This window comes from Pteropus vampyrus, unplaced genomic scaffold (assembly GCF_000151845.1).
Source record: "Pteropus vampyrus isolate Shadow unplaced genomic scaffold, Pvam_2.0 Scaffold61, whole genome shotgun sequence".
Classification (NCBI taxonomy): Eukaryota; Metazoa; Chordata; class Mammalia; order Chiroptera; family Pteropodidae; genus Pteropus; species Pteropus vampyrus.
The window spans coordinates 360,327-377,684 of NW_011888842.1; the positions used below are offsets into that span (position 1 = coordinate 360,327).

Consider the following 17,358-nt stretch of genomic DNA (forward strand, 5'->3'; position numbering starts at 1 on the left):
AGGGTCAGATTTGCACATAGACGTCTCCCCTGGCACCGTGCAGAGAGATTTAGATGGCTGCTGGGAGGTCGGCATGAATCCCGGTGGGAGATGATGGTTGTCTGGAGGGAGGTGGTGGTAGTGAAGATGGAGAGAGTGGAAAAATTATTATTTTTTTTAAAATAATCTTTATTTTTTAGAGCAGTTTCAGGGATTGAGAGGAAAGTACAGAGAGTTCCCGTATGCTCCTTGGCCCCACACATGCATAACCTCTTTCAGTGGAATGATTCTTAAGCTTTTACGAGGGACGATTGGGAGGATTTGGTGATTGGCCAGCAGGGGAGAAGGGAAGGGAAAGGGAAGGAGAATGATACTCAGGTCCTCGGCTTGGGCAGCTGGTGGTGGCATCATTGATACAGAGACTCTGAGAGGAGGAAGGGCCTTCGCGGAAGACCACACGTTCAGTTTGGGCACGTTGAGTTGGGGGCAGCGACGGGATATCCAGAGGGAGGTCTCCATCTCTGTGGCTGGTTAGCACCCTATCCGTTCCACCAGGTGCTAACCTTCCTGGCTCAGGGCTTTTGCGTCTGCTGTTTCCTCCCGGCCCAGTGAGCGGATTTCAGCCTGGGTGTCGTTCCTCGGGGTGGCCTTTGCCACACGCCCCTTTCTTCTCTCTCACAGTACCTGATGGTTTTCCTTCATGTGATGATCACAGTTCGTGTGCATTACACGTTCCTGTGGGCGACAGCTTGGTTCATGTCAGTCCTTCCTCTCCAGCCCGTAAGCTCTCCAGGGCAGGGATTGTCTTACTCATTCCTCTGTGTGTGCACCTTGCCTAGAACACTGTTTGGGAGCAGCACTGTCCCACGAGAGCTTGACGAATACCTGCTGATGGGACCGGTCTCAGGCGGCAGGTCCGGGCTGGCAGCGAGGACTGGGTGTTGTCAGTGGGCAGATGGTGCAGCTGGTGATTGTAGCCTGGGGAGTGGACGGGTGCCTGAGAAAGCATGCAGGACTGAAACGACAGGGGATGGGTTCCAATGAACAGGCAGTGACGGAGTGGAGAAGGGGTCATCGGATCGCTCAGAAGAAATCCAGGGAGAGCGATAGCGATGTCAAAGCTAAGATACACTGTGGTGGTCGTGGCTGCCATTTTATGGAGAGCTTCGTGTGCCAGCGCGGTGACGACTGGGTGTACGTCAGCCCAGTCACTCCTACCACAATACTGTGAGGAGCTATACTAATCCCGTGTTATGGCTGAGGAAACTGAGGCCCAGAGGGGTTACACCCGAGGTCACCCAGCCAGTAAGTGTGAAGTCAGGATGAGTACCCAGAGCTGGCAGCCTGACGCAGGGTGCGGCTCCAGCCTCTGGATGTCAAGAAGCCAGGCCGAAGGAGCTTTGTCAACACTAAGATGGGGGTGCCTAGGGTCAGCTGAGCAGCTGAGGTTCCTGGAAGCCAGCATTGAGCCACGGACGTAGAAACCAGACCCAGAGCATGCCAAACTTGAAGGAGCAACCCATCTCAAAAGTCAAGCCGAGAGGCCAAATGCTGGGCTGGAATCCTAATAGCCCCTTCCTTTCTCCAAGGATTTCCAGTTCACAGAGCACTTTTCTGTCCTTTCTCAGACTTAATCCCCTTAGCTCTCTGGGACAGCGGTCAGGAGGCCTCCTCACCCCATTTTATGGCAGGGAAAACCAGAAGCGCTGGCCTGGGAAATGATGGAGTGGGGATTCCAGCCCGGGTCTTCTGGCTTAATGTCCAGTGCTCTTTCTGTGACATCCTAGCTGTGTAAGAGCCACCCTGAGATGGAGGCAAACCCCAGTTCACACCCCCTTCAGGCCTCGTGCAGGAAGTGGTTTTGAGGGCATATACGGAGCCGGGCATGTGTGGTAGATATGATGAATCATCTCAGAGTGAGAGCTGCAGGTTGATTCTGGGGTCAGCTGACTAGGCTCCACATTTAGTAGCTGTGTGACATTGGTTAGGTCACTTCTAGCAGCCCACTGCCACTCTCAACCCCAAAAGCAGGTGGGGGTCTGGGGCTGATGAGACAGAGCTGGTGTGAGTAGGCACTCTGGTGTCATACTTGCCACCCTTCCCCAGCCTGTTCCGAGCCCTGGATTGGATTGGGGAAAGGATTTGATTAGATCCTAAACAGCAGCTCCATTTAGAGGGCCTGGTTCATTTCCTGTGTGCTTCTAGTAGGCGAGACATGGACAGAATTAACCCCGGTCCAGCCAAGCCGAAGAAGTGATGGATGGGACAGACTCTCCGCAGGAGGGGGCAGCCACACCGGTGACTCTAGATCCAAGGCCCTGGGCGAGCAGGCTGGTCTTTCTGGGGTGCCTTGGCTGGATTCTTGTTACCCCAATCAGTTGCAATGGCTGCCTCCTGGGTATCCCCAGCCGCCTGTTCTTCATCAGAGCATTCACCACACTTGTTAAAAACAATTGTCTAAACTCTGCTTTTTTTCTGCTCAGCTGAGGGCAAGGATTATGTCTCACTTGTCCTCGGCTATCCCCCAGGGCCTCACTCAGTGCCTGGAGAATGAATAAACACATGTATGTACGCATGCATGCATGTCCCAGTCCCCCCCCACCCCCCGCTCATACCGTCCCGAGCAGTTGTCATGTAACATGGCTCTGTAAATGTCATTCCTTTGCTCACAGGACAATTCTATGCCTAGCATCTGTTGTGTGACATAGTCTCATCTTTGTCTCTTCTGTGCTAATTCTCTCACATGCCACCCCTCCAACCAGACTTCTGAGGTTTCCTGCATTTGCTCCACAGGTCCTCCCCTTCCCCCCGCCCCGCAACGCTCCTACCCCAGTTCTTACAGGGGGAACTCCAGCCTGACCAAACCTGCCTGAGCAGCCTGTCCAGGAGCACAGGACAGAACCAATGAATCCTGGTCCTTGTTTGTTAGCGTCTACTTGTGTGCGATGGGCCCAGGTTTGGTAGTGCTCAGCCTGCTCCCCCTCCCTCTATACCCTTGGGGTCCCCAAACACTTGTGCATAAGGGAGCAGGGAGAGACCCTTGGCCAAGAGATATGACTTCTAATACTGAATCACCCTCCGATTTCTTAGGTAATTCCCTTAGCCTCTGGGACCTCAGTTTCCCCATCTCGATAATAAGACTAGACTGATAATAGCCACAATTTCATCAAATGCATCTCCTGGGCCAGGCCCTGTGGGGACTCACTCCTGTGAGTCCAGTGTGATATCATGGCTCTGTATCTCCGAGAGGTTGGGAGGCTCAGCCAGAGTTGCCCAGCTGGAAAGTGACACCACAAGGGGCAAAGCCAAATTCTGACTCTGACGTCCGAGCACCAAACGGCTGGGCCCTCTGAGAGCCCTGCAGTCCTTGGCGGTTTCTCAGCTGCCCCAGGCAGGGGCCCTCTGGGGACAGAGGCACTTCCCCTCCCTGCTTTGTTTGGTTTGGCCTCAGTTTAGGGCGAGACTGGCAGAGGCAGGCTGACTTGCATTTCTGGTTTTGGGTCTGTTGCTGCACTTTCCCGAAGGGTGGGCGGGCTCAGACAGGCAGCAGTCACAGTTGGGACAGGCCTGGGCCCCACCCTCACCTCCCAGGAAAGGGGAAATGCATGGGGTCCCCTCTTGGGGCCACTCCGTGCCATGCCCTGAGGGCACCAGTTGCTGTTTCCTTCCGTTGGTCCGTTCAGGTGGGGGTGAGCGAACGCAGGGCACCAGGGAGCTGGCTCAGCAGCTTGTTTTTCTTGATGGAGAACGCTCCCTGGCGGGTGGGGCCAAGGGCAGGGATCTGGGCCGCTCTGGGGACTGAAATCAGAAATAGGCTTGTGAAGAAGGAAAGAAAGTCCTGCGGCTCAAGGCTCTAACCCCAGCCCCTCTGATGTGTGCCTTTGGGCAGGTCCCTAGGTCACCATCCAGGCTGGGACAGCCATCTTCCTGTCAGTTCAGTGGAGGGTCTGTCTGTCCTGGGAGCAGCCTGATGAGGTGATGTATAGCCGTTAGTTTCCAGATGAGATTTCTGCATTGGGAGGCCTGGTATCACAGTCGTCAACTTTGATTCTGGGTGTCCAGCTGAGTTTACGTCTAGGGGTCTGTGAGAAAGGTGTGCCACTGTTTGAGGTCTGCGCTCTCAGCATTTCCCTCTAGATCCATTCTTTAAGTCACCACCATCGTCCCATTGAAAGCTTTATACTTTCTGTGGTATGTTCTCCTGGTTGTCACTTGGGCACGTTGGTTGTTTCATTGACTAGGTGGGGACCTTGGGGCGCAGGGGGGTTTCGTGACTGCCTCTGCCTGGTCCTCCCGTGTGAGTCCAGGTTGGCACCTGCCCCTTTATGGGCTCAGCCTCCCCATCTGTGCAATGGGGACTCGAGATGACTGATGTTTCAGAATCTGAGGCTGTGAGGTCCGAGGGCTCCTGGGTGGTGTCATCTCCCAGCTGCAGGTGAGATTTCCAGGGCAGGGAGTCGCATGGGCTGAGTGGGTAGCTGTCTTTGGCTGTGCCTAGTAACCGGGCCCTGGCATCATCCTAGAGTCCTCTGAGGCTTCCCCTTCCTTGCTCAGCCACCCTCTCTGCTGAGGAGGTGGGGACTTTCACTTTCATGCTCCTAGGCGGTGGCTCTTACCCACACTGTGCTTTCACATCCGCTCTGGTGCTCCCAGATGCCAGTGTGACCCATGACACGTGTGTGTGGCACTCTGCAGCTGCCCTGAGCCATGGCTGGCTGCTTACTCCCAGATGTGAGGTCTGGCTGGGGCTTCGCTGGCATAGACTCCTGAGGGCTAAACGGGTTTCTCAGCTTCCGGCCGAGGCTTTTAGTCTCTGGGTAGCTGTGCAGTAGTGGATAAGTCATGGCCCTTTGGCTCGGCTTTCTCATCTGTCAAATGGACATTAAGAGTCTCTACAGCAAGAGCTCTTAACCTATGTTCTGGGGGCATGTGCTCCTGAAATTCTTGGCGTGTGTGTGTGTGTCTGTGTGTGTGTCTGTGTGTGTGTCTGTGTGTCTGTGTGTGTGTGTGTGTCTGTGTGTGTGTGTCTGTGTATGTATGCACACACATTCTCATGTGTCTGTACAGTTCCTGGGTGTATGTAGTGTCTTTTTCATTAGTTCTAGTTGGTTATGGTCTCTTCATGGACGAAACCTGAGCTCTAAATAGTTCTAGCAACAATAAGTCCTTGACTCTGATGAGAGGCCCAGGCCAGGCCCGAGACCTGCTTCCTCTGTGTGGCTGTGGCTCTGTGGACACTCCTGACCTTTGCTGAGCCCCGGTCTTCATGAGATGTATCTGCTTTTCAGACTTCATCAAGGGCACTATTCTTCCCTTTGCAAATGAAACGTGTAGGAACCCGGCAAAAACTCTGAGGGTTCTAAGGGTTATGTGCGAGACAGAAAAATGCTTTCTTTATTGTGTGTGGAACTTTTGAGGTTCCTCCAAACATAGTTTAAAAGTCACTGGGTGGATGATCCCTCAACGAGATTCCATGTGTCTGTGACATCCGTTTAGTCCAGATGTGGGCAATATTTTGAAGTTACGGTTTCATTCCAGTTTACTAGTTTCAAAACAATACTTAAACGTTGAGAGCAAATTCTTATTTGAATGACTCACTAGGAATTAAAAAAAACAACAACTTTGGTTCAGGTACAAGATATCTTTTGGCTGGTTCTAAGATTCTCCTTCTTAGTGATTGCTCTGGCTTAGGGCTTGGTTTGGTTCTGGTCCATGAAGGCAGAAACTTCCTGGTCCTCTTTTACTGGTAGAGGTGACCTACAGAAGGACCATGACACTTGTCTTAGAGGGCCATTGGGAAGATTATGTAATAATCAGGGTTTAATCTGGCATTGCCCTAGTGTACAGTAGCAGCCCGATAATGGTGGTTTCCTCTCCCTCTTCTCCCTTAAATGACCAACCATGTTTGTGATGGGGCAGAAGTTTCAAGCAAAGAGATGAGGCTGGGACCCTTTATATAGCTAAGCCAAAGGGGCTTTAGATTTCCATCGGGTGCTTTGCCTTTCAGACTGTGGGGTGCAGGGTTCAGGCTGTGGGGTTCAGGCCACGTCTGATTTTGTTTCAGCCTGTGTAACGTCGGCTGGTGCACAGTACCTAGCATCTCACAGCCTCCTCTTCTGAACTTTTTTTGTTTTCTCTTTGTTTTCCAGATGTTTGAGTCAGAAGGAAATGAGAAGACGGAGATGCCCTTGGAGGAAGGGAAGGGGCCAGGTGCTGAGGACCCGCCACCCAGCAAGGACCCCTCTCCTGGCCAGGAGCCTCCTCCAGGACAAGATCTGCCACCCAACAAGGACCCCTCTTCTCTCCCGGAACCTTCCCCTGGCCAAGAATCTCCATCCAGCAAAGACTCACCTTCCTCTAAGGAACCGCTTCCAGGCCGAGAACTCTCCCCAAGCAAGGACTCCCCATCAAGCCAGGAACCCCCTGCATCCCCAGCCCTCCCTCCCTCCCAGGACCTTCCTGCTAGGCAAGAACCCCCTCCAAGCCAAGACCTCCCTGCCACCCAGGACCCCGCTGCCCAGGACCTTCCGCCATGTCAAGACTTGCCCCCCAGCCAGGCCCCGCTGCCAGCTGAGCCCCTTGCTGAAGAGACCACAAGCTCTGGGGACCCACCAGCAGCCACTGGGGACCTGCCTGTGGCCTCCAGGCCGACCTTTGTGATCCCCGAGGTCCGGCTAGATAGTGCCTACAGCCAGGTGGCAGGGGCGGGCGGGGGTAGTTCAGGCGATGAGGGGGATGCGGAAGAGGCTGAGGAGGGAGATGAGGGGGACGAGGGGGAGGAAGATGAGGACGAAGACACAAGTGATGACAACTATGGAGAGCGCGGCGAGGCCAAGCGCAGCAGCATGATCGAGACAGGCCAGGGCGCGGAGGGCGGCCTCTCGCTTCGCGTGCAGAACTCGCTGCGGCGCCGGACACACAGCGAGGGCAGCCTGCTGCAGGAGCCCCGCGGGCCCTGCTTCGCCTCCGACACCACCCTGCACTGCTCCGATGGGGAGGGTGCCACGTCCCCTTGGCCCATGCCTTCACCCCGCACCCTCAAGAAGGAGCTGGGCCGCAATGGCGGCTCCATGCACCACCTTTCCCTCTTCTTCACGGGCCACAGGAAGGTAAGAAGGCCAAGGGCGCAGGGGTGGTACGTGCATGAGATGCCGGAGTGGGGATGGGCGCAGGAGCCACAGGGAAGAAGCGGTCATTTTATCTCCTGTTCTCTTCTAAGCCTTTTAATGGGCTCTTCCAATGAGCCTTCTGCCCACTTGACAGAGGACAAAACTGAGGCCCGGAGGGACCCAGAAGGCAGAAGCTGGACTTAAACCCGTGACTTTATGACTCCAGATGCTGTGTTCTTATAGCTCCATCGTGCTGGGGGTCCCCACAGGAAGCAGAACAGGCGCGGCTGAGCCCAGGACACTGTGTATATGTGGATCTAGAAGATCCGAGATAGTAGCTAGAGAAAGAGTTACGGTTTAGACTTGGTCCAGGCCTAGCCAGACTAGAAATCCGTCAGCCAACCACAATGACAACACATATTTATTCTGTGCTGGCATTAGTCTCGGCAATTCATATTAACTCATGAATTCTCGCAACAGCCCTATGACGCAGATACCGTTGTTGTTCCCTACAGATGAGGAAACCGAGGCACTGAGAACTTATCTCACTTGCACCAGGTCACACAGTTTATAAATGTCGGAACCAGAATTAGAATCAGGCTCCAGGACTAGAGCTCTTAACCACCATGCTATTTGCCTCTTGCAAATATTTATAAATAGAGGAGTAACTGTTTATTGATTTCTTGCTGTGTGCCAGGCTCTGTGCTCTGTGCTCTGTGCCACAGCAGGGACCCCAGAAAAGTGCATGACTGATCTCAGCCTCAGAAGAGCGAGTTATCTGTGTGGGCCAGCAAGGCGGCCTAACGGTGAAATGATTGCACCATGTCCTTGAAGCTTATTAGCCAGCTTGAGTCTGGGTTCTGTCTTTTACTTACTGTGTGGCCTTGGGTGAGTCACTCAGCTCTGCCGAGCCTTGGTGTCCTTCTCTGAAAAGCAGAGATTGATTGCACTCATGTTCTAGGGTGGCCAAGGATGAATGGGAAGAGTCTGGGGCCCGATGACGTTAGTGCAGGCCCCAGGCAAATGCTGTTGAGGTGCTAACAGCCAGTGCAGTGCAAGGTGTCATTATGGCAGCTGTCGTGAGGCTGGACAGGTAGGAGTGGTCAGTGGTCAGTGACCCTCAGAGACATGGGAGTTCAGGGAAGAGAGACCCGAGGGCCTAGGCCATCAGAGAAGGCTTCTGGAGAAAGATGCCTCTTAGCCTGGCTTTGAAGGTTGAGCAGGTTTGGAATAAACAGAGAGGATGAGGCAGGCATTCTGTGAGAGAGGACATGACCTGGACAAAACCGTCCACAGAAGCCAGTTCAGCTAAAGCAGGGGATTCCTCAAATGCAGGGATGGCAGACACATGGCACTCCTGCTGCTCTTCCTGCTGCCAGGCCTGCGGCAGATGTGACTCATGGATTCCAGCACGCTTCTCCGTCGAGTTGGGACATGGCCTCAGAAACCTTAGCTTCTCAGCCACTAGCACCTTGGCACTTGGGAGAAAACCTGCGGAAGGGTGGTGGGGCCCCAAAGCCAGGCTGGGGTCCACAAGAAAAGGGCCTTAAACTTTGGGTCTAGGAATGGGAAGGAACCAGGACCAGGTATCCATTTCCTCATCTGTAAATATATGTGGTTCTTAAACTTCGATGTGCTCCAAAGTCACCAGGAGTTGGTTAGTAATACACAGCTTTCCAAGTCTCCAACCCCAGACTTTTGAAATCAGAATTTCCAGGGAGTGGTGCCCAGACTCTGCATTTTAAATAAGCCCCACAGGAATGTGATGTTTCTCATAGTTTGAGTATCACCACCTTAGGCCATTTCTTGATGTAGCTGTCACAGGAGAGAGTCCAGACCTCTGTCCTACCAAGGTGAGGCCTCGGGCTGACCCTACTTTTCTCTGAAGGGTGGCTGAAGTCCAGGGCCTCTCCACCTGCTTTAGGCACCCCAATCCTGATCCACCCACCAGAACCTTCCGCGTTCTTTCCCCTCCCCCCTTGCTCCAATAGAAATATTTATATACAAATAAGTTCACACATTCATGCTTACACTTTTAGTTCCTCAAATTAGTTGACCTCAGATCCTATTTGGGGGCAGATAGTTCCGCCTGCGAGTCCAGCAGGGGAAGGCCAGCTTTCTCTTGTATCAGCTTCCTCCTTTGGGTGCCCAAAGTTCCCGCTGACATCCTGTCCTCCCCCGCCCTTTTCTGGCCTGTCTCTTCCTTTCTTGGATTTGAGTCACTGAGCTGGCAGGGCCTCAGAAGCTGTCCCCAGCCCTGTGGTGGCTACTCTTCTGTGTGGCTTACACTTACCAGGCCTCGAGTCCATCATCAGTCATGGGCTGCTCCCTCCAGCCAGCTAACCTACCCTTGTCAAGGAAAGTAAGTTCTAGGCTGGACAAGCACTCTAGTCTTGGTCTATGCCTCACTGGCATTGGGCCTGGGGCAAGTCCTTGCCCCTCTCTGAGCCTCAGTTTCCTCATCAGTGAAATGGATAGGATAATAACACGTCCTTTGTAGTGTTGCTGGGCAGATTAAATAACCCCACTTGGATAGAGTGTTTTGGGCAGTACTTGGCACTCAGCTCCATTGATGGGAATCATATTGAGGACGAGGGAGAGGATGGCAACGGTAAGTAGAGGAACAGCGACCCCAGCATTCACCCAGTGCCTCCAGCTCGCTTTCCTAGCCTTCACTACGCTGCTGCAAGGTGGGCCCAGCCATACTGGTCTCACAGTGGGGAGCCTGAGGCCAAGGGAGAAGTGTTTTGTTCCAAGCCACACAGAGTATGCCTCACCCTTGTCTAGTTCTCTCTGGCTCTGCTCCAGACCCTGCATACCTCATGCCAGTGAGGGGCAGGGGATGGAGACTGGCAGCTGGGGAGGCACATGGGAGGGACAGCCAATGCCGACAGGCAGTGCCAGGCAAAGGGTGAAGAGTAGGGGGGTGAAGTCTTTAGGCTGTGGAGTCAGACAGACCGGGGTTCAAGTCTCCGCTCTTTCTTCTCCTTTCTGGTCCTGAGACCTTGGCCAAGTTACATCTTTCTCTGGGCGTCAGTTTTCTCTAATAAAGTGGGGAGGATCGAATCTGCATGGAGTTGTTCAGGAATCAAGAAGGTTGCAGTATAGGGGAAGCTCCGTGCCTAGGGCACTGATCCTGTGAGGACATGAAACCCAGGAGGACGGGACAGAGCTGGTGTGGCCTTGGGTTGGTCATTGTGCTGCTGTGCAGCTAAGCTGAGGCTGCCCAGAACCCAAGTTGCCTGTCACAGGGTGATAGTCGCTACGTTGCTCCTCCTCCAACCTGTCATCCTGCCCTCTTGTTCACTGAGTGATTTCTACTGTGAGTACCAGTATCCGAACCAGACAGACCTCAGAGATGGTCTGCTGGGCCATGGTCATCTTATAGACAGGCTGCCTGAGGTCCAGAGAGGAGAAGACTCCCCCAAAGTTATCTGTGAGTCGTGCCCTGGCTCTGGCTCCTTGTGCTGAGTTGTCTCACAGTGCCCTCTGCTGCCAGACCCCCACCTTGCCGGCTGTTCCCTGGAGGCCGTGCAGGGTGGACCCACAGGCCTGCATCTGCCATTTTCCTGGGAGCCGGGGAAGCCTGAGACTAGAGACTATCAGTGTCTGGGCCCAGGATGGTGCCATTGAATTCCACTCCGGCCTGGCTCAGCCCAGAGTCGGGTCATTCTTTGATAGTGAGGAGACAGAGGCTGGGGCTCCTCCCTGGCCATTCTTCCTTCTCCCCTCCTTCAGGGGACTGGCTTGGGCAGAGGCTATCAGCAGACGGTGCCAACCTCCCGCATAGGCTGGAGGTCAGACAAGAGGGCACCTAAGATGCCTTCTAGCTCCAAAGTGTGATAACACCTTCTGGCCTCCTATTTAAGAAAAGCCAAAAGAAAACATTGTGCCCTATGTCTAAACAAATAAGTGTAGAGTTTAGATCCAGTGTTTCTACAAGGTTCCATGGGGCCTGCCAGGCTGGGCTGGTCAGAGAGCAGCCAGGCTTGGCCACGTGGCTCCAGAAGTCAGGTCACAACCAAGAGGTGAGACCCTGCTCACAGGATAGTTTTCAGTCAAGGGTGGGCTCTGGAGCCAGGCCTGAAACTCTCTGCTCCTTGCCAGCTCAGAGCCCAGGCAAGTAACTGAACTGCTCTGGGACTCAGTTCCCTCAGCTGTAAACTGGGGAAATCACAGCAAACAGCTCTTGGAATTGCTGCGAGGATTAAATTAGGTAGAGTCTGTTATGACACTTTAGCTCAGTGCCTGGCACATGTGAACACTCAACAAATAACAGCAGTAACCACAATGGCTAGTAGTTACGGACATGCACGAGCACTTAATCCACACAACAGCGCTTTGAGGTGGGTCTCATTATCATCCTCATTTTGCAAATAAAGAAACAGAGGCACAGAGAGGGGATGCAACTTGGCTACGTTCTGTTGGCTAATAAGTGACTGAGCTGGGATTCAAATCCAGGCAGTTTAGAATCTACAGTCTTAACCACCACTATGATTATAGTTCTAATTACAATAAAAATTATAATTATTATTCCAAGAAGCAGTGAGTTCCCAGTCCCCGGAGGTGGCAGGGTGGGGCTGAGCAGGCCCCAAGGAGTGCTGCTTGGAGTAGAGGGAGGGCTGAGTGGTTTGGGGCTTGCCTCCATTTACCGATCAGCAGGGAGGGGCACATAGCGGTAGGGATAGTAGGGAGCAAATAGGGAGGAGAGTCCCTCTGTGTGCTGGGCCTGGGGCAGGCCTCACCGTAGCCCCTGGAGAGAGGAGCCTTTGGAGACACTTTGGGGCTAGAAATCAGAACCCCGACTTTCCATCTTCATTTCTTCATTTTCTGCGTCCCCTCCCCCCTACTCCTCACCTTGGTACTTGAGTTTCCCTGACTGCTCTGGGGGCTGACTCCCAGGGCTCGAGCTGCCTGGCCCCTCTATCAGGCTGCCTGGCATGAAGGGCCCCTGCCGAAGATGACCCTCTCCCAGCAGTGGAAGGAAGAGCCCATTTCCCAGCAGTGCAGAAGCTGGGGGTGGAGGGCGGGTGGGAGTGGTCCCCAGGCCCATTGTGTGGGCCCGATAAAGTACGGAAGCTGAGGTTAGAATGGGAGGAAGCCCAGCCACCAGAGCCCTTTCCCACGGGTGGGGGCTTAGGCACTGCCGAGCCAGGCCGGCGTGACCACAGCCTGTATGGCAATGGAATGGGCAACGAACACCGGCAGCCCCTGGTGACCGAGGGTGCCCTGTGCGGGGGCTGGGCCATGGGGGCCCAGACTTTTCCCTGGTGAATCTTCCATCAGTGGGGTGTGTCGTTATCATCACGCCTATGCTAGAACTAAAGAAGCTGAAGCTGAGAGGCTGAGAAGCGCTTCCAAAGAAGAAGGATCTATACCCAGGCCTGGCCGCAAATCGAGCTCCGGAATCACACACCACAGAATGGGCGTGTGCCTGTGTGTGCACGTACACACACGTGTTTACAACCTTGGTGGGGCAGCATTCTCAGGAAGGAGGCGGCATTTCCCCTGAGTCTTTCACTGAAAACATTCAAAATGTGTCTGTCCTGTCCTTGCATTTGAGTAGCAGCATCCTCTGGCGGAGGAACACAGCTTGAATTCAGGCAGACCTAGATTCCAGCTCTCAGTTAAACGCTGGGTATCCTTGGGCAAGTAACTTAACTTCTCCGAGCCTCTGTTTACTTTATGGACTACTCTGAAGACTTCTGAGATAGTATCTGGATAATGCTCATTCTGAGGTCTGGGGCCTATAGTACAAGTTTTATAAATGATGCTATACTTTATCTTTCTATTTGTTAGTCCAGCCAGCCAGCCAGCCAGCCACTTGGGCTAGTAGCTCCCCCTGCTGGCTATATCGGGATTACTTTTCTTTCCAGAATTCAGAGCAAGTATTTTAAGGCTTAGCCCGTTTTCTTTATTTTACAAATGAGGAAACTGAGGCAGGGGCTCACGAGGAGTCAGAGCTGAGATCCACACCTGGTGGCTTTCTGTCTTGTCTTGGGACATAGTGTCCAAGCCCATCCATCCCTGAGCTCTATTTCCTCTGCCTTTCAGAGCATTTCCCGGGCTCCTGCTCAGGGGCGGGTGGCATAGTTGGGGCTCCGGGTTTCCCTCTGAAAGAGGACAGACAAGCATAGGCAGAGCAAGGAAGACAGGGCAGGCCCAGCAGAGATGGTGGGAGTCTGGAGTGGTCTGGAAGAGAGGAAGTGGAGGGCTGGGGGCAGGTGGAGACTGGGGAAAGGAAGAGAAGGCATCCAGCAAGGGAGCACAGCATAGGCAAAGGCAAGGAAATGGGGTGAAGGGAGTGGAATCTGTGGGCTGCAATGGAGCGCGTAGGGGATAAAGTTTCAGGCTTTGAATCAAGCAATGAGGGCCTCAAGATGCATTTTTCTCAGTCTGCTTTCCTTCTCGCTTGATTCATTTATTCCTTTGACACGTATTTATTAAGCTCCTAATGTGTACCAGGCCCATGAAAGTGACTCAGACAAAGGTAAAGACAGACAGAGGCCTTGCTCTTGGGCACTCGTTGTCCAGTGGAGGAGACAGATTTGGAACAAGCCATTTCGGGTGTAGTGGGAACCTCAAAAGGGGTGAAGGGGACACAACCTTGGTCTAGGGGTCAGGGAGGGCCTCACAGATGAGGAGGCATTTAAGCAGGTCTTTCTTAAGGTCTAGATTTTTCCTGAGGCTGGGTCTTAGGAGGAAAGGGAGATGGGAGAGTCACAAAGCCATCCCTCTTGGAAGGAACAGCACATGCAAAGGCCTGAGCCGAGAGGACAAGTGGGTAAAGACATTCTGTTTGGTTGGAGGGCATGTCATCGAGGTTGCTGGAGAGGTGACTGAAGGAGTTGCAATTGATGTTAATATGGAATTTTCTGCACGTATCCTAAGATGATAGACTCTGTACATCATGTTATGGTGTTTGGACCTTTTCCCAGGGGCACTAGGGAGCCATGGAAAGTTTTAAGGCAAGAGAAGTCTTCTCAGGCCTGTGTAATAGTTCACTTTACGTACTGCTGAGCAATCCCAGGTCTCTTTCAAACCTCAGTATCGTGAGTTAGTCATTATGATTTCCATTTTGAAATTAAGGAATAGAGGCTCTCAGAGAGGAACGGGGATCGGGCCAAGTGACACAGCAGAACCCTGACTAAAGCCCTGCTCTCTGGCCGGCCCTACTGCTTGTGGTGATGCCTCTGCCATGAGTGCTGTGTCCCTGGCTCTTCCCTAGCAAGCTAGGTCCTGAGCACACGAGGAGGAGACCCCTTCGGGTAGAGGCTTTGCCGTGTCAGCTGCACTCCGTGGGTAGTTTCCAGTAGTGGAGTCTCTTTCCCTCACCTGTTCTGTGAGAGGTAGGAGCTTTGGGCGTGGGGAGACGGTTTGTAGGAGCCGTTGGGTCCTGGAGCCTCTCTTTGCTCAGGCAGCAGTCTCTGGATACCCAGGCTGCAACATGTCTGTCTTTTCTCTGCAGATGAGCGGGTCCGACATGGTTGGGGATGATGACGAAGGATCTCGGAAGAGAAAGAGCAAAAACCTGTATGTTCGAAAGATCCGTGATCCTCATCCTTGTGATCGGGGAGGCTCCCTGCACCCCTCTTCCTTCTTTGCCCTTGGGCTTGTCTCTCCTCCAGGGGTATAGGCGGGGAAAGCGCTATCCTCAGTCCTACCCCAGACAGATACCAGTGAACAGGAGGACCTTGGGACTTAGCGGTGGCTTCAGGGTGGGGTCACCAGGGTCCTGAGCATCTGGCACTGCCCTCAGCATCCACGCAGCGTGAGGCAGTGTGCTGATTCAGTACCTGGAAGCCACAGGGATCCAAGCAGAGGCAACCAGCCAGGTTGCCCTGGCCTACACCCAACCTCTGAGCCAAACAGTGGCCGAGTGACCTCAATAGATTCTTTGCTCTCAGAAAAGGCTGAACAGACAGTTGGTAGTGTTCCCCTTTCTCCTCCTGAGCTTTTGAATGCTAACGGTCTCTGGCATTGCCAGGAGGGGGCGCTGCTGGCTCAGATAGTGTATCTCATACCCCGCAAGCCATTCTGGCTGCACTCAGGGCCCCGTACACTTCCGTTTCGGAGGTTCGTTAGAGGTACCAATTAACAGGGTGTATGGAGAATTTCTTTGGGTCTCCTTGTACCCCCAGGCTCTGGAGACTGCAGAGAGAAAGAGACTAGAGGAGACAGTAGGGCCCGTGGAACTCCCTTCCCTCCAGGTCCTGTAGAGCCCACCATTATGCACAAATTGGACCTAGGAGAGGAGAACAGGGATCCTTCCCAGATGCCTCGAGCAACCTTCCCTGGCCTTGACCTTAGCCAGGATCCACTGCGCTAGAAACTCTCTCTCCCAGCTCCCCTGCCCTCTCTAGTTTTCTGCGGCAACTACAGGCTTATCTCTGCAGCCAGGAACGATCAGACTTTCCGGGAAGGTGAAACACACAAACAAAAAAAGTCCTTCGCACCAGCCACCAGGTTCAGGCCAGAGCTGCCGTGATGGCACTCCCAGGGGTGGAGCAGTGGGGGACAGTGGAGGGCCACCCCAGGGATCTCTGAGGGTCCCTATCGTCACCCAGAGGGCTGCCAATCCCTGGACTCCTGAGCCTTATCTCATTGGCTTGGCACCTGCTAGAGCAGGGTCTCCATCCCTGGGCAGCTGCCCCAGACCCTACGGACACGTGTGGGACTCAAATCCTAAACCTGAGCGCTTTTGCCCCAGGCACTGCGCTAAAAGCTTTCTGTGCCTTTTCTCCTTGCCTTGAAACAACCGCAGCAGATGGTGGGTACTTTTATCATCCCTGGTTAACAGATGAGAAAACTTGACATTCAGCCGAGGTTAGGTAACTCGACAAAGGGCATGCAGTTAGTAACTGCTAAAGCTAGGATTTTAACCTGAAGCTGTCTGGCACCAGAGTCTCACTCTTAACACTTACTGGGTACTAACTACTTCCCTCGGTGACACAGGGTGTCCCATAGGTCATAGTGCATTTGAAGCTTGAATAACTAACTACAGGAGCATCAATGCTGCAGACTTACAAAATGCATTTGAAAGTTGAGTTATTTGATTCTCTTTTATACTTACTTAGCTTTGTGATTTTGCTCATACATTTAAAATTTTTGGTTTTAGTCAGCATTTTTCATCTTTAATCAGAAGGCTGGAGACCAAACATTTTTTCAAAATTTATTATTCAAAACTCTCAAAACTAAATGTGCCTTAAAAATTTAATAATTCAACTTTCAAAAGATGTTTTTTGAATGTTTATAGGATTTGTACTTCTGAAGTTATTTAAGCTTAAAATTGTACTAAAACTTCTAAGGTATTCTTCAGGTGCATGGATGGAAGTCTCCAAAGCCAGCGATCGAGGCTGAGGGGCCAGCTGGCAGGAGCTGTTTTCGGGGAGGTGCCCGGGGTAGGGGGTCTAGGGATGAGGGAGGGGATGTGAACAGGAGCCTTCGATTTTTAGATTTTTTTAACCCCTTTCCTGCCATCACCTTTGCTGCATGCCGAAATCTCAGCAAAGCTAAAAATAGTTCTTGGCTAAAAATAGCCAGTCCTGCCACCCTGTGTACAGAGCCTTCTTCCCTCCCTCCTTTCTTCCCTCCCAGCAATTTGCTGACTTGTTTTCTCCTCCTTCCCCTGGTGCTGTCATGGTAACGGGGGAGGCCAGTCACAAATAACTGGGTCTGGCTTCCTGCCTGGGCCAGCCCCAGAGGCCACCCCTTACAGACACATGCCCCTTTCACGGGATCCCTGTCTGGGTTGGCCAGGAGGTATATTTTTTTTTCACTCCCTGTCCTGGTCCCTCCCATTTCCTGGCTCCTCCTGTCTGAGTCCCAGCCCAGCCTATGCCTGGGTGTCCAGTCCTCCGGCTGGGATCTCAGTGACTGCTCAGCTGCAGCCGGTACCGTTGCTGCCCGCCTTCCGCCCGGTCGGGGTGGGAGACAGGAGCCCAGGGGTGCTTCCTGCATACCTTCCCGGGCCCCAGGGTGGGGCGGCCCTGCAGAGATGCTCCGAGGCATGTACCTCACGCGCAATGGGAACCTACAGAGGCGACACACAATGAAGGAGTAGGTGCCCCTCGTCGCAGTCCGCGGCCTCCCTGCCCTGAATTTTCAGGGGTGAGTGCCAGGCTGACCGACTCTCTTCTCTGCTTCTGTCCCCCAGAGCCAAGGACATGAAGAACAAGCTGGGTATCTTCAGGCGGCGGAACGAGTCCCCCGGGGCCCAGCCAGCGGGCAAGGCAGACAAAGTGATGAAGTCATTCAAGTAGGTCTTCCT

General features: G+C 53.3%; 1 protein-coding gene across 7 annotated transcripts in view; it reads left to right on the top strand.

The window, feature by feature from the left end:
• RGS3 (regulator of G protein signaling 3) overlaps window positions 1-17,358 on the top strand; it is a 118,845-nt gene that overhangs the window by 96,877 nt on the left and 4,610 nt on the right. For all 7 annotated transcript variants that reach the window (XM_023531072.1, XM_023531070.1, XM_023531071.1 and 4 more), the window contains 3 exons: window positions 6,129-7,088; window positions 14,557-14,621; window positions 17,245-17,346. In XM_023531072.1, coding sequence (XP_023386840.1) covers window positions 6,129-7,088; window positions 14,557-14,621; window positions 17,245-17,346 — 1,127 coding nt within the window. The remainder of the gene's footprint in view (window positions 1-6,128; window positions 7,089-14,556; window positions 14,622-17,244; window positions 17,347-17,358) is intronic.